Source organism: Myripristis murdjan, chromosome 21 (genome assembly GCF_902150065.1).
Source record: "Myripristis murdjan chromosome 21, fMyrMur1.1, whole genome shotgun sequence".
NCBI classification, from domain to species: Eukaryota; Metazoa; Chordata; class Actinopteri; order Holocentriformes; family Holocentridae; genus Myripristis; species Myripristis murdjan.
This window is the reverse complement of record NC_044000.1, coordinates 25,697,697-25,720,430: the sequence shown is the minus strand read 5'-3', so window position 1 is coordinate 25,720,430 and position 22,734 is coordinate 25,697,697. Positions and strand designations below refer to the sequence as shown.

General features: G+C 43.3%; 1 protein-coding gene across 1 annotated transcript in view; it reads left to right on the top strand.

Moving 5' to 3' along the window:
- Nucleotides 1-22,734, top strand: part of ttn.1 (titin, tandem duplicate 1) — a 202,656-nt gene that overhangs the window by 25,811 nt on the left and 154,111 nt on the right. The window contains 33 exon segments of the mRNA XM_030081335.1: nt 1,541-1,666; nt 1,912-2,100; nt 3,172-3,600; nt 3,919-4,422; nt 5,320-9,075; nt 9,704-9,982; nt 10,406-10,972; nt 11,186-11,467; nt 11,563-11,841; nt 11,963-12,244; nt 12,347-12,625; nt 12,741-13,028; nt 13,169-13,447; nt 13,534-13,815; nt 13,896-14,174; nt 14,908-15,186; nt 15,317-15,595; nt 15,694-15,981; nt 16,091-16,369; nt 16,456-16,737; nt 16,864-17,142; nt 17,235-17,513; nt 17,614-17,892; nt 17,994-18,281; nt 18,383-18,661; nt 18,931-19,212; nt 19,806-20,084; nt 20,174-20,455; nt 20,548-20,826; nt 20,955-21,242; nt 21,366-21,644; nt 21,763-22,044; nt 22,206-22,484. Coding sequence (XP_029937195.1) covers nt 1,541-1,666; nt 1,912-2,100; nt 3,172-3,600; nt 3,919-4,422; nt 5,320-9,075; nt 9,704-9,982; nt 10,406-10,972; nt 11,186-11,467; nt 11,563-11,841; nt 11,963-12,244; nt 12,347-12,625; nt 12,741-13,028; nt 13,169-13,447; nt 13,534-13,815; nt 13,896-14,174; nt 14,908-15,186; nt 15,317-15,595; nt 15,694-15,981; nt 16,091-16,369; nt 16,456-16,737; nt 16,864-17,142; nt 17,235-17,513; nt 17,614-17,892; nt 17,994-18,281; nt 18,383-18,661; nt 18,931-19,212; nt 19,806-20,084; nt 20,174-20,455; nt 20,548-20,826; nt 20,955-21,242; nt 21,366-21,644; nt 21,763-22,044; nt 22,206-22,484 — 13,161 coding nt within the window.

Below are 22,734 nucleotides of genomic sequence, written 5' to 3'. Positions count from 1 at the left end.
CGTGACAGCGACTCAGCAGCACAGCTGATCTTTATCTACAACCAACTTATATAATGATATATTTAAATATAGGCTACTGCTTTCCAGTGTCGGCGCCACAACAAACATCTGTCTTTTCTTAAACTCACCAGCAGATGTTTTATTTCAGCTGGGGGTGTGTCACTCCAATTTAACGTCAGCTCCGATTAATGTGGCTAAGCAGCAAAAGTAACAGTAGCCTAAGCAGTAACGTTAAGGCTGAACAGAGTTATATAATTTCAACCCATACCTTTCGGGGGCTTTTGCTAATCACCTTTTCAGGCTGTTATCAATTTACCTCTGAAATAAAGACGACAGTTTTCACAGATGTGTTGATTTATTAAATGTTCATTTCAATGTACAGATGCAAACAAATTGACAAATTAATTAAATCAATGGCCTAGGCAACTCATAACGAATAAACAAATTAATAACGATTAATAGGCTAATTAATAACTGATAACATTAACACATTAATAACAAGAACAAAGTTATATAGTTATATACATCTCCATGGAAAATCGTACAGGTACTGTCCGTGGTGCTGACTCCGCATTTCATTCTCTATTATAGAAATTAAAGCTCCATAAAATTCACGGAGGATCTGGTTTAGCTCTTCTTTACTTACAGCTGAGAAATCAGCTGTTTGCCCGGTGTTTGTCAGGTAGTCTTGTCGACATTTGATGGTCTAAGAAGTTGACCGGGCCGCACCGGCTTCATTTCCTGACATCTCCAGCTGATCCAGTTCTCCACTAGTTACTCTCACGTATTCTCTTCTTTTTCTCTTTTGTCTTGTCTTCCTCGTTCAGCCGTTTATCCAAACTTAGGTCGCCAAATAAATCAAAATTGACAACAAAACGGTCCATTATGCAGACTAACAAAGTTGACAGCGGCTTTTGATGCGGGTTTCAGTGAAACGTTTCGTGTTGCCATGGAAATCGCACAGATTCAGGCAATAATATTGCTGGGCGGAGTAATATTTTCAGTGATGAGGTTTTTAAGCAATAAGCCCCGGGAAACAGTGAGTTACAGTGATTTTACTTCGCTGCACGTCGTGCACTACTAAATAACACTACTAAAAAAAACCTTGCATTTTAGTTTTCAGCCTTGGGGTTGCTTTGCGGTTGCTGGGCCACATTTTGGTGTTGCTATAGCAACTGCAAGCAACCCCCTGGCTACGCGCCTGTCGAAAATGTGTCCACAATTTAAAGAAAAAGCTGACAGCACGATAGTGATCAAAATTTAGCACATTATGTGCATTCAATTTTTAAAAAATATATATAAATCTGGCTCAGATCATCTTCAAAATATGTAGTGACTGAGTTTATGCTTCATTCAGTTAATCAGTATCTAAAATACATACATAATTTACATGAAAAATCAATAAATTAAACACGTCTCATGTTTTTTTTTTTTTTTTTCAAAGTTCTCCAAGTACTATTTTACCGGAGTTTGTTCATATGCAATGTCTGCTGTAACTGTACCTGCTATTAATCCCTGTGTCGTGTTCCCTCCTTCCCAGTTCCCGAGGTAGTTTCACCCGTGGCTGCGTCTCCTGTTTCTGCTCCCGCCGTCATCACTCCCATCCGGGACCTGCTGGTCACGGAGGGACAGCCTGCTAAGTTCCAGTGCAAGGTTTCTGGGGAAGGTAGCGACTATTCTTCACTTTTGTTGTTGCTGTTTTAAAAAAAAATGTCAAGCAAGGAATATGTTAAAGGTGCCCGCAAGGCGGCCGGTAAAAAATCACAGCACGCCAGCAAGGATGCCAAATTCATACATACAACAGAGTTTTTCTGTTAACCAGTTTTATACAAAATATTTATTAGATAACCAAACTTTAACTTAACATATGGGTCAGATGATCCTGACTGGTTATGAATCCTGTGTCTCCAGATCTGCAGATCACATGGTACCTTAATGAACGAGAGATCAGACAGTCAGACATCTACAGGATGTCTCACTATGGTGACACCTGCCAGTTGGAGATTTCCAAAGCTCTCCCCGACCAGGAAGGAGAATATTCTTGTGTTGCCAGAAACTCGGCAGGAAAGGTCTCATGTGCAGCAACTCTGACTATTGATGGTGAGTTGCACCAAAAGTCACAGAGCATTGCAGGCAGAAGCAGGCACGTGCCAGAGATTTTGTTTTTTTAATCATTATCACTGTTGGTATACACACTGCATGTGCTTAAATAGTCAAACTAAGACACAATGTGTAAAGCATGCTCTTAACTACATACAAACTGTGCTAGCAAATGTAATTTTCCCATGAACAGCGCTCCTCCCTCCAGGGCCAAAGCTTTCAGAGGATGCTGCATCAAAATAAATTCAGTGGCATGCCCTTATTAGCATCTATTGGCAGGAAACCAACTTTTATGATGCCAATAGAAGGCTGCATGGTTGAGCAGGGGGAAGTGGCAAGGTTTCAGGCTTGTGTGTCTGGCATGCCCAAGCCAGAGATAAGCTAGTGTCAAAACAACCAGCCTTAAAAAAAAGCATTTTATTTCATTTGACCATGATATGACAAGCACAGCTACTTTTATGATGCTTTCTCTGAGCATGCTGGACAATATCAGCGCAAGGCAGCTGATAGTGTTTGACGCTGTTTGTGTTCTGCCTCCCTCACTTGTAAGCACAAATGTTAATCTTACTGGTAACTTCTTATGTGACGATGCATGATGTCTTTCCTTCCAACTTGAATAGCCCCTTAACCTTAGGGACTTGTTATTTCAGAGGAATGACTCTTTTATTCTCAGAGGAATGCACCTTGCCATAAAAGAAATGAACTTTGGAAAAATCTATTTTTCCGGGTTCCTTATACACTCAAGCACCGACATAATCCATAGATGTTTTTGGCTCCAAGTCAAGCTTGCATGATTGACAACGGAAACCAGCCACTGTCTACTCCCTCACTGATCATGACTGATTGATCCGCCTTCCAACGCTCCACCCAACCGCACTCTGGCAAACAAGCTGTGACACAAGTAACCCTGAAGGAGTCAGTCACCATTGATGTGTTGACCTAATTCTTCTACTCTTTCTTATTGCCCAGATGAAGAAACACAGGCCTTAGCTAGAGTGTCAAGCAGTGGGACTGAGACAATGCTAAGTCAGAGATCGGAGGGTTTCCGCTCTCTGTCGGTGGGACAGGCAGCCCACAGTGTTGAGTTTACTGAGACGTTCTCTGAGAGCTCCTCTATGTCAACCACAACGTTATCCTCATGGAGGGCGACTGAGATTCACATGGAGAGTGTAAGCTCAGTGGAGATGATCTCTGAGAGCAGCAGTGACCTCAATGTCTCTGCCAGTCCCAAACTGATGATGGAAATGAGCGACGTCCGCGTGAGAAGTGGTGACATGGCTGAGTTCAGCTGCTTGTTTGATGGGCAGCCCTTCACCGGGGTGGTGTGGGATCATAATGGCCAGAGGCTGGTGCTCACAGAGCGGGTGAGGAGCTCTCAGAGCGGAGGGCTGCTGTCCCTGGTCATCCTGAGTGTTGGTCTGGCAGACCAGGGCTTGTACCGCTGCACCGCCACCAACAAACATGGCCAGAACAGCACCTCCGCCCAACTCACTGTTGAAGGTGGTTAAACTTTCTTTTTCTTTAAATCAGTCTGTCTCTCCATCTGGTCCGCCCCACGTGCTCACGTGCTCCTCTTGCTTCTTGCCTACCCTTCATTCTTTAATATTTCCTCTTAGAATGTAACCAGCTAGAATGTAATAGAATAACAAATCTCTTGTTTTGTAGATGAATCTAGTTAATCCTCTACCTCTGTTGCCAGCCTTGCCTTGCTAACCTCATCCCTCCATCCTACTAATCCCAAATAGTGTTTTAAAACCTAGAATAGCGGTCTTATACCCTCTGATCCCTAATTACTCTCCTAACTTTATTCTCACTCAGCCACAGAAGCATATCTCAAAGCAGAAACCCCCATTCCTACTGATTCTGTGCATGAAGTGTCACAGACAGACAGGGAGACCTCTAGAGATCTCCCTGACCAAGACACGCAGGAGGCGCTAGAGAAGCTGGGATCATCGCCTCCATCTTCCCAGAGACTTTACAGCCTGATCAGCCACCTCTATTTCCCTGACCTCGTGCCTCATGATGAGCGTGTTCGAGGCTTCTCCAGCCACCCTGAGTTCCTGATCAAGCTGCCCCCTGAGCTACTGGCCAAAAACAGAGACAACATCTCCCTGTATTGCGAAATGAAGGGGGTCCCCACTCCGTTTGTTGTTTGGCTACACAACTGGTTGAATGTTGAGGATTCTGTGTCTTACTCTCTGAAACACGACGGCCCCCTGTGCTGTCTAAATGTTAAAAATGTGGGGCCTGGACAAGGGGGCACATACGCTTGCAAAAATGTCAGCTCAGCTGGAGATGCTGAGCGCGTCACGGTGATGAAAGGTTGGCATTTGCATGCTTTTGGTCCTTCCGCTAGCTCAGCCTGTCGCTCATGACAACCCCTTCATTCACACTGCTTCCACCTACACCGCCAGCGGAGGCACACAGCGTCACACAACTTGTGAGGAGGTTTAACCAGTTTATTTAGATCAGGTCACTGACCTCTGAGTCCTGCCTTACTGACTAAACCATCAAAGAAAGAGAGAGAGAGAGTCACTCATAGCACTGAGCATTTTCCAAAAGGCAGAAACGCTGCAAATAAACAACCAGACGGAAGCATGCAAAAATGTCAATTGAAAAAAAAAAAAAAATAAAAAATCAATGGATACAATCAACATATGGATGCACGACCTGTCACTGACTCTAACAGTCTTGCACCATATAAACGATATGTACAGTTTAGGGAGTGTTATTAATGGAAAAACATTTGTGTTTTTACAGTAACTGCAGTGGAGGAGGAAGCTGTGCCTCATGTCACAGAGGAAGTGAAAGGTAAATACTGTTCCCAAATATCTGACCTCGGAGACTCTGTTTTTTCTTTTCTTTTTTTCTAGCAGGAATGGCTTTAATTGTGCTGAACAATTTTTTAATTGTCTGTTGTCAACTTGTGTTTATGTTTTCGAAGTAGCATGGATAGGGCTATGTTGTTTTCATGACTATATATCCTCAATTTTCAGGTTGTATTGGGTAAGATGTGCATGTTAGATCCCATGATTATAGTTGATCTATGCATTTTTGTATAATTTATTTAATATTTATGTTTCAGATGTTATTTTGAATTTTTGTTACAGTCATGAATAACTGTTGCTATAAATGCAACAATCATTCTGTTTTCAGTGCCAGTTATATTGTGGTTGTAGTATTTATCACCTTACCTTGAACTGTCATTATTCCACTTAGCTTTCTCTAGCTCAACCATTGTGGTGGAAGAGGAAACCCAGGAATCGTACTACACTGGCCTAAAGTTACCAGACAAAACCAGAACACTTGAACTCAAGCCAGAGTCCAAACGTTACTCTAGCACTTTAGAGAAGAAAAAAGAAAAGCCAGTTTTCCTGACTCAACTCTCCCCGGCAGCTGTGACTGTCGGGGAGACGGCTAGGTTTACGGTCACAGTGTCAGGCTTTCCTAAACCTACGGTTCAGTGGTTCCACAATGGCCAAACAATAACAAGTTCATCTGTGTACACAATTATTCAGGAGAGAGATGAGTATAGCCTGGTCATTAACAAAGTGCAGAGGGCATTTGAAGGAGAATACTCTTGCACTGTTAGCAACAGGTACGGCCAGTCGACATGCACTTCTTATCTGAACGTTCATGTTAAGGAGCCAAAGAGGGACAAACAGCACGATGGAAGAAAGTTTGTAACAACCGGCAAACCTCCTGAATTCACTAAAACTATAGAGTCTGTTCAGTCCTCTGAGGGAGGCCAGGCATTCTTCAGGTATGCTGTGACAGGAGAGCCTCTCCCAGAGGTTCAGTGGCTCAAAGGGAGCTTCCACATTCAACCTAGCAGGGATAATATCATAGTGCATAACACAGATGGATCAGGCTTCATCAACTTTAGGAGCATCAAGCAGGGAGACAGTGGAATCTACACTTGCAAAGCCTCTAATCAGTTTGGGGAAGCGACGTGCACTGCCGAACTGGCTGTTTCCAGGGAGGCGGTGTCTGTATCTCACCATCATGAAGACCATTTGTTAGTTCAGAAAGCGAAAGGTTTGAAAATATCTATGACTGAACAAGCCACAGAATCGCACTTATATCAGCTCAGCTTCACAGAGCAAGAAAGAGCCAGATCCGATCAGATGGTTTACACCATTGGCACTGAAGACAGGCAGATTATTCCCAGTGAGCAGGTGTGCACCCTTAGAGAACTAGATATCTCAGCTGCAACCCTTCATCGAGAGCAGGTCACCCACCAGGCAGCGGTGCTGCTGTCTCATGAGATAGAGGAGAGGGTGTCTGTGGTTCCCACACATCCACCACAGGTTTCAGCTGTTCCTGCAAAACAGCTTCACATGGCAGCTTTTACATCTTCTGTCCAGGAGAGCCAGAAGATCATGGAGCAGCACTCCGAACGGATCCTTAGCCCTGAGGTAGTAGAGCTAGGGTTTGCTAAAGAGCAGCCGTCCAAGCTCATGTCAGCCATATCTGAAGAGGTTCTACCACTTGCCACCGTGAAAGCAGAGGCCCTGACTGACAGGAAACCAGAGCAGGTTAAGACCTCTACTGAACCCAGGCAGCTTGTTAGCAGTCACCAAGTTGAGTCCGCTCTACCCATCCTCAAAGAGACATCGGGTGTCACTCACAAGCCAGAGGAAGAGAGGAGTTACAGAGTCACAGAAGGGGTTAAGATTCTCTACTCAGCTCAGTCAACAGGGCAACTTCAAATCACAGAGCAACATTCTGAGCCTCTGCCGGCTTTAGACGCAGCCACCAAGCCACCAATAGAAAAAGAGCAGCCTAAACCGGTCGTAGCACCTGTCAGTGAAGCTAGAATGATTTTAGCAAAAGAGAAGGATTTGGAAATACTCAGGCCAGCACAGGAGAGTATCAGCCCGTTTAAAGACGTACTCTATAAGTCAGCTGTAAGCACTGAGGAAAAATATGAGCTCCGTGCTGAACACTCAGGACTGGTACCTGGTATAGAATCAGCCATGTCTCTGCAATCTCAGCGAGAGGGAGAAAGACTCATGCATCTGCAGGTCATCAGTGATCAGGGTACTTTGCAGTCTGAGGGCCGATTCAGCAGTGAAAAGCCTTCAGCAGAGCAGGCAGAGGTAAGGAAAAGTCCTACTTTGTTACACTCAGTAAGTCAGGATGAGCAGAGAACTGTGGTTTGCGAGGCGACTTCAGAGTTCTCAGAAAAGACTGACTCCATGACTGTTCAGCCAAAGAAAGAGGCAATGCCAACACTGTATCTTCAGTCGGTTCATCCATTATCAGTTTTGCCTAAGGAAGACATATTTACTATCACGAAACCCAACCAGCAGGTGGCAGCACAGAAGCAGGAGAAGGCCAGGAAGCACACAGCCACCACAGAGGAGAGGCGGGAGCTCACGGCAGATTATCACAAAGAGCTCAACGTATCCGTGACTGGAGTTCAGTCACAGCTCCAAACAGAGCCCAGACCTCAGAGCATCCTGCACCTCTCCTCCGAGACCATGCCTCTCCCAAAGGAGACGCCTTTCACCAGTGATGTCAAGCAGCAGCGAGCTTTAGTGCAGAAGGAGGAGCACCGGAACATCATGCACTCACTGAATGTGACAGACACTCAGACACTAGAGGAGGGTCACACCAGCAGCCTAAAAGCTGATGAGAAATTCAAACCTGAGATCAAAATTGAGCCCAAGATCCCAAAAAAGCCAGTTTTCATAGAGGAGAAGGCTGTTGCCACTGAAAGCTGTACTGTCTTAGAGGCTGCTGAGCAGGACTTTGCAGTCCAGATCCAGGAGGGCCAGTCAGTCCGGCAGTCGGTGCTGCTTGAAGAAAAACAGGTCATCCTTGGAGAGCAGTCATGCGAGATACATAAATCTGAAAGCTCTGCTGCCAGTGTCAAGACTCAGCCTAGAGAAGCTATGTTTGCCCATGAGTCTCAAGATAGCCAGACTTTGCCTAAGGAGCTAATTTTTGTTATTCAGATCCCCAAACCATCCAGTGTTAATATAAGATGTCAGCTCAGGGACGCCCTTCAGTCTGCCGTGGCCCGTGACCAGCCGCTGTTGCTGGCTGATGTTGTAGGGAGGCTAGAAGTCGCAGAGATACAAGAGGTCAAGGTTCAGAGAGAGCCCAAACATGCCGTGTTTACGTATCTTATCATAACAACAGGCGCACCCATGGAAATCACACTGGCTTTTGAGGGTGAATACCCGCAGACAGCTGACCTCAGGACTGAGCTCCAGGCAGCTTTCCATTCCATAGTTTACCAGGAGCAGCAAAGCCTTACCTCAGAGCAGCCCAGCACCATGCTGATTGACCGGCCCCAGAAAGCACAGGTCAGTTCCACACCTTCCAGAGAAGTGCTGTCGCCTGTGGTGGACACATTGATGGTAGCAGAAAGCACAGTGGGTTTTCCTCCTGCTATTTCCCAGTCCGCTGCCATCAAAACTGAAGTCGGGCCATCCTTCCAGAGTGTGACTGTTCAGAGTCAGTCCGAGATCCATGAGTCCATGCATGTCAGCAGGCAGGAGATCAGGTCTTTGATGGTCAGGAGCCAAGGCAGGGATTCAGGCGCTGCTGATGTAACTGCCACAGTGCCCATTGGCCAGGTCCCTGTCGAACAACATGTAGACATTTCCCTTTGCAGAGAAACTAGAGAAGAATATCTTTCTGAGGCCATCATGATCAGTGAGTCCTCAGACAGCCTGGTAGATTATCCCATTGTTGTTGATCCTCTTGAGAATGTTTGTGCTGAGGAAAATGGTAAGGCTACATTTAGCGCCACCATTAAGTATGTGACCAAGGTTAACTGGTTTTTCAATGGACAATTGGTGAAATCTGGCAAAGACTTCAAGTGTTCCAAAGACCATGACACATATACACTAGTTATCAACAAAGTTGTCAAGGAGAAGCATCAAGGGGAATATGTCTGTGAGGCTGAGAATGAAGCCGGCAAGACCACAACAACTTCCAGGCTCACTGTGGTCTCAAGAGGTTGGATGATGGGGAATACTTTTGATATAACCATCAACTAACTTAATACATTATTGAATCTTCACTTCTGTTGTCTGTAAACCTCATACAGTAACTCTTTTACAGGGTTGTTTTGAATACTTTTTGTCAGCTTAGTGCTCACAAAATCATTTTAAAAAACTATTGTCTAAATTGAATTCCTGAAACCGACTACTTTAGATATATGAGGTTTCCATCAGACAGCAGAGACATCCTCATTTTCCTCTCAGCTCATCTATTCCTCTTAACAATAGGATCTCCTCAAATATCATTCCCATATCCCACATTTTTTTTCAAGGAGTCTTTTCTGACATATCTTTCAACATCCATCACTCTCTGGTCCATCTCACTGAGTCCTGATGCATTGTCCCTTTGCATGTTTTCTCTCTTCATCACAGTCTCCCTGCTCATCCACACATTTTCAGCTAAATCTTATTCCATTTTCCTCCTCCACAGTCACTCCAGGATAACTTGTGTTTGTCACCTTCCATCCCAGGTTCACCATTTCACGAGTTAACCACTTTAGGTTGAAACATTCCTTTGGATTCTGTACCAACTATTCCCATGTATTCACTTTTTTTTCTTTTTCCCCTCTCCTTCCAAAACCCAGTGAAACCTGTGTTCCGGCACAAAATTGTGCCTGTGGAGATCAATGTTGGCCAAAGTGCCAAGTTTGAATGTGAAACGGAGGAGGCACCAAATGTGAACTTCAAGTGGTTCAAGGATGGAAACCAGATCAAAGATGGCAATAAGTACAGGATTATCAGCCGCTACCACACGTCCTCTCTGGAGGTCCTGAGCCCAACCAAGGACGACAGTGGCGAATTCACCTGCAAAGCCTCCAATCAGCATGGAGATGACAGCTGCTCCGCATGTCTCAGTGTGACCGGTAAGAGCGACGCATGTTTTCCTTCTTTTGCTTTGCTGGTTGGCTTTGGGGATGTTTTTGGATTGAACGAATGAGGGCCTGAGGCCGGAGCTGCGATTGACCTCTTTCTTTCCACAAGGTTTACTGTGTTCCACCTTTGCTGGCTGGAAAAGGATTTGAAACCAGAGGAAGAGTAATTAGAGATCATGTGTTGTTTCTTGTTGATCTTCTTTGATAGACAGCAGCACAAGATAGTTTGCAATTTGTTAACGTAATAGCATAGTTAAACTTGAACTTGATCTGAAATATGATCTTTACTGATGGTAGTTTTGGCTTTATGGCACATATATATATATATATATATATATATATATATATATATATGTATATACTAATTTACTATTTAACTACTAATGTTTTTTTTCCTCCTTTTAACCCTCATAGACCTGTTCCCTCCTGCCTTTATAACTAAACCTGACCCTCAAACGGTATATGTTGGAAAGAAGGCCATGATACAGTGTGTGTTAACAGGATCGACTCCACTGAATGTTGTGTGGCTTAAAGATACCCGAGCCTTACCTAATGTGCCCACACACTACCAAACATATTCTGAAAAGAATAAGCACATTCTTGAGATAACACAGCTTGAATCAAGTGACCAAGGGGTTTATGTGTGTGAGGCATCTAATAACGCTGGGACAGCTGTGTGCAGCATGGAGCTGAGAGTTATCGACAAGCCCAGCTTTGTAAAGCCCCTTGGTTCAGTCTCTGCTGTGGTCGGAACTCCTCTGCACCTGGAGTGTGAGGTGGATGAGGACACTGGAGTAACCATTGTCTGGACCAGAGATGGTAGAAGGGTTCACCAGTCTCCAGATTGTAAACTATCTTTTGAGGATAAGATGGTAACTCTTGATATCCTAAAGACCACACTGAAAGATTGTGGTCATTATGTCTGTACTGTGACAAATGAGGCTGGAAGCGCAACTTGCTCCACTTCAGTGAGGGTGCAAGGTAAGATCCGGCTAGTTAATTTTCATGGATACTGCAGCATTTGAAACCTTTTGCAAATCAGCAGTACTGAAAATTGACATTATTTTTTATTGTGAAGGTATCAAACTAAAAACGTCTTGATTTTCTTAATGTTTCTTAATGCTGGGTTGTTATTTTAAATGCCACTAACATCTTGAAATGATGTTGGATCTTTGTGATAATACAACTCTCCAGAGGCACCAGGCTTTGTAAAAAGGCTGGAGCCCACCATGGTTTGGAAACAAGGCAGTACTGTACGGCTGCAGTGCACAATCAAAGGATCTCCTGAACTTCACACCACCTGGTTCTTGAATGAAGGCGAGTTGTCTTCTGGAGGCAGATACAGCATCAGTCTGAAGGATGATCTTGCCACTCTGGAGATAAAGGACGTGATGTTGGGTGATAGTGGAAACTACACCTGTGAGGTTCTGAATGAATCTGGCTGTGAAAGTTGCAGCACTAAAGTTGCAGTCAAAGGTGTGTAGAGTTAGGTAGCTCGTACACAGAGTCAAGGTTGTACCTTTTTAGCAGGAATAAGAAATGCTCTAATCAGACTGTTTGTTCCCTCGTAGAACCACCCTCTTTCAGAAAGGAGTTACACTCTGTAGAGGCAGTGAGAGGATCTGTAGCCATATTTGAATGTGAGCTTTCGGGCTCTGCACCATTTGAAGTTGCCTGGAAAAAGGACAAGAAACGCCTGTCCTCTGATAAGAAGCACAGAATAGTTTCTCAGGGTGCCATGACCTCTTTGGAGATTGTCTCGTTTGAAAGCACTGACGTTGGCGAATATGAATGTGTCGTATCAAATGAGGTTGGCTCAGTATCATCAAAGTCGGTGGCTAAACAGAAAGGTTAGTACTAAAAAAACCAAAAGAAAAACATAAAAATATAGTTTAGTAGCAATAGGACATAATTACTGGTTAATTGTGAATATAATGGTCATTGTTGTTATTCTTACTGATATTCTTTCAGAGGCACCACTATTCTCAAAGAGGGTTGAGAGTGCTACAGCGGTGTTGGGAAATACAGTGAAACTACAGGGAACCATTAAAGGCTCAGCTCCTATCACTGTTAAATGGCTGAAGGACTCTGAGATACTAAGAGACGATGATCCAAAGGTGAAAATGGCATTTGAGAACAATGTTGCTAGCCTTGCGTTCTCATCTGTTGAGATAAGACATGGTGGCAAGTATACTTGCCTGGCTGAAAATGAGGCAGGACATCAAAAATGTGAAGCTATTTTAACAATTCAAGGTTAGAACATTTTTCTATTTGTAAATTTCTACTTTCATACAAATAATTTTGTTGTTCTTGACCGTGCTGATTTTTAAAATGTAAAATGACATCATATTTTAGAACCTGCTAGAATCTTAGACAAAGCAGCATCCATCAGCGTGACTGCAGGAGATACAGCCACTTTGGAGTGCACAATTGCCGGAAGCCCAGAGCTCAAAGTGAAATGGTTTAAAGACGGGAAGGAGATGATGAGTGGCCGTAAATACAAAATGACTCTTAAGGAGAATACCGCCACCTTAAAGATTCTTACAGCAGAGAAAGGAGACACTTCTGAGTACAAGATGGAGGTGTCCAATAAAGTTGGAAAGGACGAGTGCACATGCTCGGTCACTGTTTTAGGTTAGTTCTTCAGTCTTAGTTGGATGACAGTACATATTTGACAATAACTGAAATATTTCTAAGCCTCAGAACAGTGTGTTTATGACAATTATATGATCGTTATTTGTTTATGCAGATCAAGCAGTCCCACCATCCTTCACCAAAGCTCTAAAGAAAGTTGATGGAAATATCGGTAGTAATGTTACCATGGAATGCAGAGTATCTGGATCCCAGCCAATGGCTGTTTCATGGTATAAAGATGATAAAGAAATCCAAAGTGATGACAAATATAAGCTTGACTTCAGTGAGAGCACAGCCTCATTGATGATATTCAGCCTGGAGCAAAGTGATGGTGGAACTTACACATGCCGAGCAACTAATGACGCCGGATACAAAGAGAGCAGTGGTACTTTGTGTGTTAAAGGTCAGAAGACTTGAATTTCTTTGCAGTTGACATTAAAATAACTTCAATGTTGGAACTGGCACCTAAAAATAATCAGATTTATTGAAAACAGCCATCTCTTTAAATACATAAATGCCATTTCTCTTCCCAAATGACTATAGAAACACCAGTCTTCACAATGAAACCTGAATCCCAGGATATCTCGGCAGGATCAAACGTTATCTTCAAATCAGCCTTCACTGGAACAGCGCCTCTGACCGTTAAGTGGTTCAGAGAGGAAAAAGAACTTTTCACTGGAGGAAAATGTTTCATAAAGAAAGATCCCTCCGCAAGCTCCTTGGAGCTTCACTCTGTGAAACCCTCTGATTCTGCTAAATACACATGCCAGGTGTCCAATGATGCTGGGAAGGTGGACTGCACTGCGGTCCTCTTTGTAAAAGGTGCTGTTTCCCTCTTTGAAAATGATAAGTTGCACTAGTTTTTGAACTTATTGACTTTTGCTCTAATTGTTACTGTTAATTTACAGAACCACCAACATTTACAATGAAGCTTGAGCCTTCACAACTGGTGAAAAATGGACAGCCTCTGAAGTTGTCCGGCAAGGTGCAAGGCAGCCCTGTGATTAGCATCACATGGTTTAAGAATGGCTCAGAAATCAGTTCAGATAACAGGCACGCAATATCTTTTGACAACTCAGTAGCCTCTCTGGAGGTTGTGAACTGCAGCGTAGAAGATAGTGGAGATTACGTTTGCGTGGCTTCCAGTGAGGCCGGTAGCGACCGCTGCAGCAGCACAGTGACAGTAAAAGGTCGGTACAGTGTTCAGAGTCAGATTTTTTCAAGCTAAGACTCACCACCTGCATGTAACAATATTATCTCTTTCTTATAGAGCCTCCAACATTTGTGAGGCCTTTTGAATCCACTCGGCTTGTAAAGGGATCTGAAATTATCTTGGAAGGAAGTGTTTCAGGCACTGCTCCTTTTGAAATAACCTGCTACCACAATGATAAACTCATCAGAAATGACAAAAGGCATAAGATTGGTGTTGAGAACGGCACCATAACCCTTCAGATCTCAAAGTGCGAGGCTGGAGATGCCGGGAAGTACCAGTGCACTGTAGCAAATGATGTGGGAGAGACGTCTTGTTGCTGTGATGTATCACTGAAAGGTCAGTTGAAAGAGGAAATACTGCAAATGTGTTGATCCTATTTAGTCCATCTATCATAGGTGTTGATTTGAGTTACATGACTTGTACTCAAGTCAAAAATTTGATGACTTCGGACAGGACTTGACAAAATCTATAAAGACTTTTGACTGACTTTATTGCCAGTGACTTGTGACTTTGCTTGGACTTGAGCCTTTTGACTTGGAAAGACTTGAAAGCCAACCTTCCCCAAAGCCAAAGATTAAAAATTATGCAGTTAACCTATGCCTGCAGGTCCCCTAGTGGTAAAAGGAAGACTTTATGACAGATTAGCTCTTCATATCCCAGATCCACACTGATCCACAGCCTCAATCTGATCAGATAATTCAACACTCAGGACCTTTTTTATTCCCAAATTGATAAACGGGCGAGACAGGCTAGTAATTTGAAATGGGATGTGCTAATGGATTGTGTACAATGATGTCCATATACAGAGCAAGCAGAGGTAAAGTAAATGATTAAATTGGGATTGGTAAAGAGCTCATTATGATTAAGGACTGAAACCTTTAGGACTTGAAACCTTAGGACTTGCCTGTCTTGACTTGAAACCTGAATGTCCCGACTTGTGACTTGCAAAACAATGGCTTGGTCCCACTTCTGCCATGCACAGAAGATCAGATCTGGGCCAAATAGAACTGCTCTCAAGATCACAAATGCCTGTGCCTGCAGTCTGATCTGTGTGGTCTTCTCCCATCAGAGCCACCTTCATTTGTTCAGAGACTAGAGGATATGACCTCCCTGGTGGGCTCTGAGGTCTCTATGAAGTGTATGTTGTCTGGATCACTGCCCATGACTATCTCCTGGATCAAAGATGATCGAGAGCTCACAGAAGATGAGCACATTAAGATGACCTATGAAACCAAAGCTTCTGTGTTGAATTTGAAAAATGCTCAGCTCTCACACGGTGGGAAATATATCTGTCAGGCACAGAATGAAGCCGGGACTCAGAGATGTGTTGCTGTACTCACAGTCACAGGTTTGTTGGACATCTGTGGCCTTTTTCCATCTAACACCAGCTGCTTTTTGATGTGTTAAGCATGTTGCTGTACCTGTTGTATTAACAGCGTATAATTGCTTATTCAGTTTTGTGTAACTTGTTATCCCAGAACCAGCGAATATCTCAGAGCAGGCAAAGTCTGTAAGTGTAACCCAGGGCGATCCAGCTACTCTTGAATGCAGATTCTCAGGCACCAAACCCCTGAAGGCCAGATGGTTGAAGGATGGCAAGGAGCTGAAATCAGGCCAGAGATATAAAGTACAGAGCACAGACACCAGCTCTGTTCTTAAAATACTTAGAACAGAGAAATGTGATGGTGGTGAATACACCTTTGATGTTTCAAATGGTGCTGGCCACAGTTCTTGTGAAGCAGCAGTTACAGTCCTAGGTCAGTTCATCCCAAAACTTTACCCTCTTTTTTAATTTCTGTTTTTTACTCATACAGTCAACTTACTATGTGCTGTTTTTGCATTTTATGTGCAATAGATCAGATTATTAAACCGTCTTTCACAAGAAAATTGAAGCAGTTGGAGGGCATCAAGGGATCATTTGCCCATTTGGAGTGTCTTGTGTCTGGCTCTTTGCCTATAACAATACACTGGTACAAAGATGAAAAAGAGATCCAGGCTGATGAGAAACACAAAAGCACATTCTTTGAAAACGTTGCTTTCCTGGAAATCTCTCGTCTTGATAGTAAAGACAGTGGCAGCTATACCTGCATTGCTAAAAACAAGGCTGGCACCGTCCAGTGTTCTGGCGTCTTGTTTGTCAAAGGTTTGGGCACAGTTCACATTTTTAGTATTGTACTGCATTCGTGTTTAATTACAGTATCAATTTTGTAATTAGTATATGACTGATATGATGGATTTTTTTTTGCCAACAGAACCACCATGTGTTCTTGAAAAGCCCGAATCCATGAATGTGTTGCCTGGGTCAAAGGTCCAGTTTAATGTGCTTGTCTCTGGCTCGCCACCACTGACTATAAAGTGGTTTAAAAACAACAAGGAGATTGTATCTAGCTCTGACTGTTATGTGATCAAAGACAACACCTCTAGTTCACTGGAGCTCTTCTTTGCCAAAGCCTCCGACTCTGGAGACTATGTCTGTGAAATACAGAATGATGTGGGGTCCACTTCATGCCAGACAACACTCTTTGTCAAAGGTTATTTATCTTTCACCTTTCTCAGTTTTCTTAACACTGTTGCTCACTGTATTTAACTAACATCTAACTATCTACATTTTTTTCAGAACCCCCTCTTTTCCTTGAGAAACCTGAGGGTGTGTCTGTAGTGAAAGTAGGAGATAGCAAGGTGTTTGAGTGCAAGGTTGTCGGTACTCCAGAAGTCTCTGTGCGCTGGTTCAGAGATGGGGCCGAGATTCATCAGAGTGTCAAGCACAAGATGTCAATTGTTGACTCCTTAGCCTGCTTACAGATATCTTGTGCTGGTAAAAATGACAGTGGGAAATACTTTTGTGAAGCCTGTAATGAAGCAGGCAGTGAGAGTTGTATGATCGAGCTAGAAGTGAAAGGTTAGTGTTTGTTGTTTTGTTGCATTCTCTCAGCATTCAGTTAAATGCCAAGATCAAGTTAGAGTATTAATTATCTTACAATCACGTTAGTTATTTGGTTTAGTTTCACTTGCTTTCTTATTTCAGATCCTCCTTCATTTGTCGAAGAGCTGATGCCTCTTGAGGTTGTTAAGGGTTCCATGGCACTGTTTGCATGCAAAGTAGCAGGGACTGCTCCATTTAAGGTCACTTGGTACAAAGATCATACACGAATCACATCTACCCAAAAATACATTATTACTGATAGTCAAACTGTCATGAGCTTGAAAATCCAAGATTGCGAATCCAAAGATGTTGGTTCTTATCACTGCACGATAGCCAATGAGATCGGAAGCTGCGCTGGCTTTGCAGCTTTATCCATCAAAGGTTTGTTTACTGCCAATGCTTTAATGCTTTAATATATCAGGCATACAGCAATGTGCACTTTCTGGTATTACAATTACATCTTTTCACATTAGACCCACCGGTATTTGTTAAGAAGACAGAGAATGTCTCCACTGTTCTGGGAGATGTTGCAGTCTTTCAGTGTGCTGTGGAAGGTTCTCCCACTCTGTCTGTGCAATGGCAAAAAGATGAGAACTGGATCTTGGAGGATCCAGAGATTGAAAGGACTTTTGAGAACAACGTGGCCACGCTCAGGATTCCTGCCTGTGAGGCATGTCACAGCGGGAAGTACACTTGCCAGGTTGTAAATGAAGCAGGAAAGGACAAGTGCTTTGCAACCCTCATGGTGCAAGGTAGATCTTTGCTTAGTGCACAACTATTCTTGAGCTTAACGTTTTAGACGCTTCTATGCTGCTAACCAACACTCAACATCTTTGTCTTGGTATTATATAGAGCCACCTTATATTCAAGAGAAGCCAGAGCTAGTAGAAGTGACTCTCGGAGATCCAGTTAGGCTGGAGTGCAGGGTAGCTGGAGCTCCTGAGATCAGTGTAAAATGGATCAAAGATGGCCAAGAGCTCTTCTCCAGCAGAAAGTATCAGTTCTGCTATGAGAACAACATCAGCAGTTTTAAGATTCAGTCCTCTCAGCTGCAAGATGGAGGAGAATACCTGTTCGAGGCTACAAACTCTGTTGGAACATGCAGTTGTAAAGTCACGTTGGTTGTCTTAGGTTTGTAAGATACTCTTCAACTCAACAAGTATATAAAAACTTTAAAGCGCATGAGCCACTTGCACTCTAAACCTATACATTGATGTTTTTCTTTCATACAGAAGAAGTAATTCCTCCTACTTTTATTAAGAAATTAATGAATGTTCAGGAGATTTGGGGTTCAGTGGTTACGATGGAGTGTAAAGTCGCTGGTTCGCTTCCAATGTCAGTCGAGTGGACCAAAGGAAGCCGAAAGATTACCACGAGCTCCAAACACAAACTTTCACACGTTGATAACACTGTATCACTGGAGCTGAAACTGGCTGAAAGTGGGGATACAGGAGAGTATTCCTGTAAAGTAACCAACAAAGCAGGCAGCTGTATGTGCAGTGGAGTTCTTACAGCCAAAGGTTAGACTTCTTAGGTTAACTGTCATTTGTTTATTTTTAAGTTCAGCTCAACTGATGGCAGCAGGTCATGCATCTTAATCTTGTTTCTCTGTGGGTTTTAGTGCCACCAAGCTTTGTAGCTGAGCCAGAGCCCCAGGCTGTTTTTCCAAAGTCCACTGTACACTTCAGAAGCATCTTTCAAGGAACTCCTCCTTTTACGGTGAAATGGTTCAAGGATGACTCCGAACTCGTAACTGGTCCAACATGTACGCTTGGACTGGAGAAATATTCTTCCACCCTGGAGCTCCACTCAGTTGGGCCTTTGCAAGATGGGATTTATTCTTGTCAAGTTAGCAATGAAGCAGGCACAGTGAAAAGTGCAGCAGAATTGTTGGTGAAAGGTGTGACTATTCTTTTTTTCTGTCCACCAACACCACCATTAAATTAACTCCCTCTTTTTTCCTCCATTTTTTTCACAATTTTCCTCTCTTTTCAGTGTCACCCACCTGACTAGCACACTATTCCTCTTCACAGCGTTATCCATGTTGTCTTCAACAGTCGTTTTCATCCCTCATCCAGTCATCTCTTCGCATCCTCCATACCTCCTCCTGTTGCTGATGAAATGTTACTCTTGCTGATTTTAGTAACTTAATCTTTTTTGACTTTGCAGAGCCTCCTCAGTTTGTCCTGAAACTGCCTCCCACTGCCTTTGTGAAGCAGTGTGAGGGACATCGTTTCGAATGCAAGGCTACCAGCTCACGTTCCCTGAAAATGTGCTGGTACAAAAACGACCAAAAGATATCAGATGGAGACAACTATAAAATAATGTTTGCTGACTCAACGGCGTACCTCCAGCTACGCACCACAAAGTTTGAGGACAATGGCGTCTACACCTGTGAGGCTCATAATGATGCTGGCAGTGCAAGCTGCAGCACTATTCTCACAGTGCAAGGTCAGCTACTGAATGGATATCTTGCCTTTAATCCTTCCATTTTTCTGATGTTGGATTTACTCTGAAATAATGTAGCATGAACATGAAGGAATGAACTATGATCTATGTTTTGATATTTGATTTCGTCTTGCATCTCTCTCAACTGTTTGGAAATCCTGTTTAAAATGATTGCAGCATGGAATTCAACAACATGGCCAGCTGTCCAAAATGTATTTCATTATTTGTCTCCCAATGTTCCAGATAGCATGAATTTGAGTGCTACCTCTTCAGAGATGTCTTTTTTCCTACCCTTCATGGAATGAACTGTACCTTTGACTGACCCTTTTGCCAGTTTCCCATTTTTCTGATCTTGTTGTGACATGGCCTACAATCCTACTGCAGCATGAAAATTAAGGAAAATGATTATGTTCTATCATTAATTGTCTTGTTCTCTTTCAAAGTCTGGATGGATTCCTCTAGCATGGACTTAACATGAGCATGAGCTACAAAGAATTGCTATCCACCTGTCCACTGGAACTGTTCCTGCTGAACGGCTTGCAAACACATTGCTCATGAATATTACTTTGTTAATATATCTTGACTATGTCTTTTAGAGTCACCATCCTTCCTCAAAACGCCACACCCAGTGGAGGGCGTTAGAGGTAAAGATGCCAGCCTGAACTGTGAGATATATGGCACCCCACCTTTCCAGGTTAACTGGTACAAAGACAAAAGGCCACTAAAGGAGAGCAGGAAATATACAATGGTCAGCGAGGGCAGCTGTGCCACACTTCACATTATGAAACTGGAGACAGCTGATGCTGGCCTTTATGAGTGCAGGGTGTCCAACAATGTAGGAAGTGAGTCCTGCCGTACCACAGTTAGCCTAAAAGGTTAGTACAGTGCATTATCCGTGGGCACTCTTCAAATGGTATTCATGCATTCAGGTTTCCTCACCATTACTTTTTCCATCACTGTTCAGACCCACCAGCATTTGTGAAGAAACTGGCCAACCAGTCAGTGACAGCGGGTCACGAGCTGACACTGACAGCTACAGTGAAAGGCTCAGAGCCCCTGACTGTGTCATGGGTTCAGGACAAGGATCACATTCTCAGAGACGGTGACAACAGGAAAATCACCTTTGAGAACAATGTGGTCACCCTTATAGTCCCCAAGGCTGATTCCTCCACAGCTGGCAAATACACTTGCCAGCTGAGGAATGACTCTGGGATTGTGGAGTCTGTCTCTCAAGTGACCATTCTAGGTTTGTAGCACTCTAGCTTCAGTTTTATTATGTTGCCCATAGTGACCTTGAAAGTCTTCATTTAGTTTAATGTTTTCTTCCCAAATTTCTAGAACCCGCTGCTATTGTGGATAGCCCCGAGTCTTTCAATGTGCAGTCAGGAGAGAATGCAGCTCTTGAAGTCACAGTTTCTGGCACTCCAGAATTGAAAACTAAGTGGTTCAAGGATAACAAAGAGCTCTCCTCTGGCGCCAAGTATCAGATGTCCTTCTCAAAGAAGGTTGCCACGCTGAAGATACGGTCTGCTGACAAGGCCGATGCTGGAGAATACAAGTTAGAGGTTAAAAATGAAGTTGGCACGGCATCCTGCAAAACTAAATTCTCTGTCTCAGGTTGGTTGTCATTGTCGTCAGTAAATACTCTTAGCTGGCGCTGTTACCCTGGATTAAATTGAGATCCTGTTAGTTTGCCAGTAGTTCAACTATACAATTTCACATATGATTGTTATTTTTTACAACAGATAAGATGATTCCACCAACTTTCATAAGGAAGCTGAGAGACACCCATCTTGTTTTGGGTAAACCTGGTGAGATGGAGTGTAAGGTCACAGGCACCGCTCCTTTCACCACTTCCTGGTTCCACAATGGTCAGGAGATCAAAAGTGGGCCAAACTATGACATTAGCTGCACTGATAATACTTGCAAAATGAGAGTTCCGACTATCAAGTTGTCTGACTCTGGGAAATACACATGCAAAGCTGTCAATGCTGCAGGAGCCAGCGAAACACGCGCTTCAATGACTGTGACAGGTCAGTAGGTGTAGATCAAACTGAGAATATCAAGTTTCAGCAGCATTTGTTTCTTAGCACGGGATCTTGCTCATCACAAAAACTTAACATTTGTCTTATGACACGCATCTTTTTTGAATCCAGAACCTCCATCCTTTGTGGAAACACCTGAGATGATAGAAACACTGCCAGGCAAAAATGTAACTTTCTCTGCCAAGCTGAAAGGCAGCGCCCCCCTCAAAGTCAAATGGTTCAGGGGAGCCAAGGAGATGCTGCACGGGAAGGGCTGTGAAATTGCCCTGAAGAACGATGTAGCGACTCTGGTGCTTCACAGAGTTGACAAATCCCACGCCGGAGAATACACATGCCAGATCATTAACGATGCAGGGAAGGAAAGCTGCCCAGTTAACCTGTTTGTGAAAGGTTTGTTAGCATGACAGTTTACTTTTAAAATTCCCCTTCTCTCTCTTTTTTTTTTTCAAACATTAGCCTGCCTTCAAAGTGAAAGAGCTTTATCTAATGGCTACATTACTTCTCTCAGAACCTGTCCACTTTGTGAAGAAGCTGCGGAATATTTCCTCTGAAAAAGGCAAGCCTCTGAGGCTTGAGGTAACTTTTGCTGGAACTCCCAGGGTAAACGTGACCTGGATGAAGGACGGTAACTTCATCTGGGCTTCCTATCAGTACAATGTGATCACCACAGACACCTCCTGCATTCTAGAGATCCTTAACAGCGACAGGATGGATGCAGCTGGTAGATACTCTTGTGAAGTAGACAATGGAGTCGGAACTGACAAATGTGAAGCACAAGTGTCAATTCTAGGTAAACTTGTTACCGTACATGTAATTGATTCTAGTGTAACTGCATTTATAGTCATAATTCATCATAATAACTCGCCATTTATTAATTCATTCATTCATTTTTACTTTGAAATCTTTAGTTCAACCATCTAACCACTAAACCATCATCATCTTTCACTTTAGAACGACCGTACTTTGTTGAAAACATGGAGCCAGTGGAGGTAACTATGGGTGATCCTCTTACCCTGAGATGCCAGATTGCAGGAACGCCTGACATCTCAGTAGCTTGGTTTAAAGCTGACGGAAAGCTGCGCAAGTCCAACACCTGCTCAATGGACTTCTCGAATGGCATTGCAACTTTGAAACTCAGCCAAACAACCAAGTTTGATCATGCTGAATACATCTGCAAGGCTGAGAACCGTGTGGGTCCAGCCTCTGCCAGCTGTAATGTGACAGTGAAAGGTGATGCTCGTTTTTCTTTCTTCTCCACAAAACATCCATTGTTTGTCTACGAATCATCAAAGACCCACTTCATGCAACTGAATTGTTATGAACTCCAAATCTATCCTTGCGAAAGAAACTGGAACTGACTGTAGATCAGTTTATTTTGACAGTCATGTTTCTGGATCCTCTCCCTTGGAGGTTGTCCAACTACAAGACAGGATTGTTACTGAAAAATGATGGACAGTACTCACTTTATAAGGCTTACCCA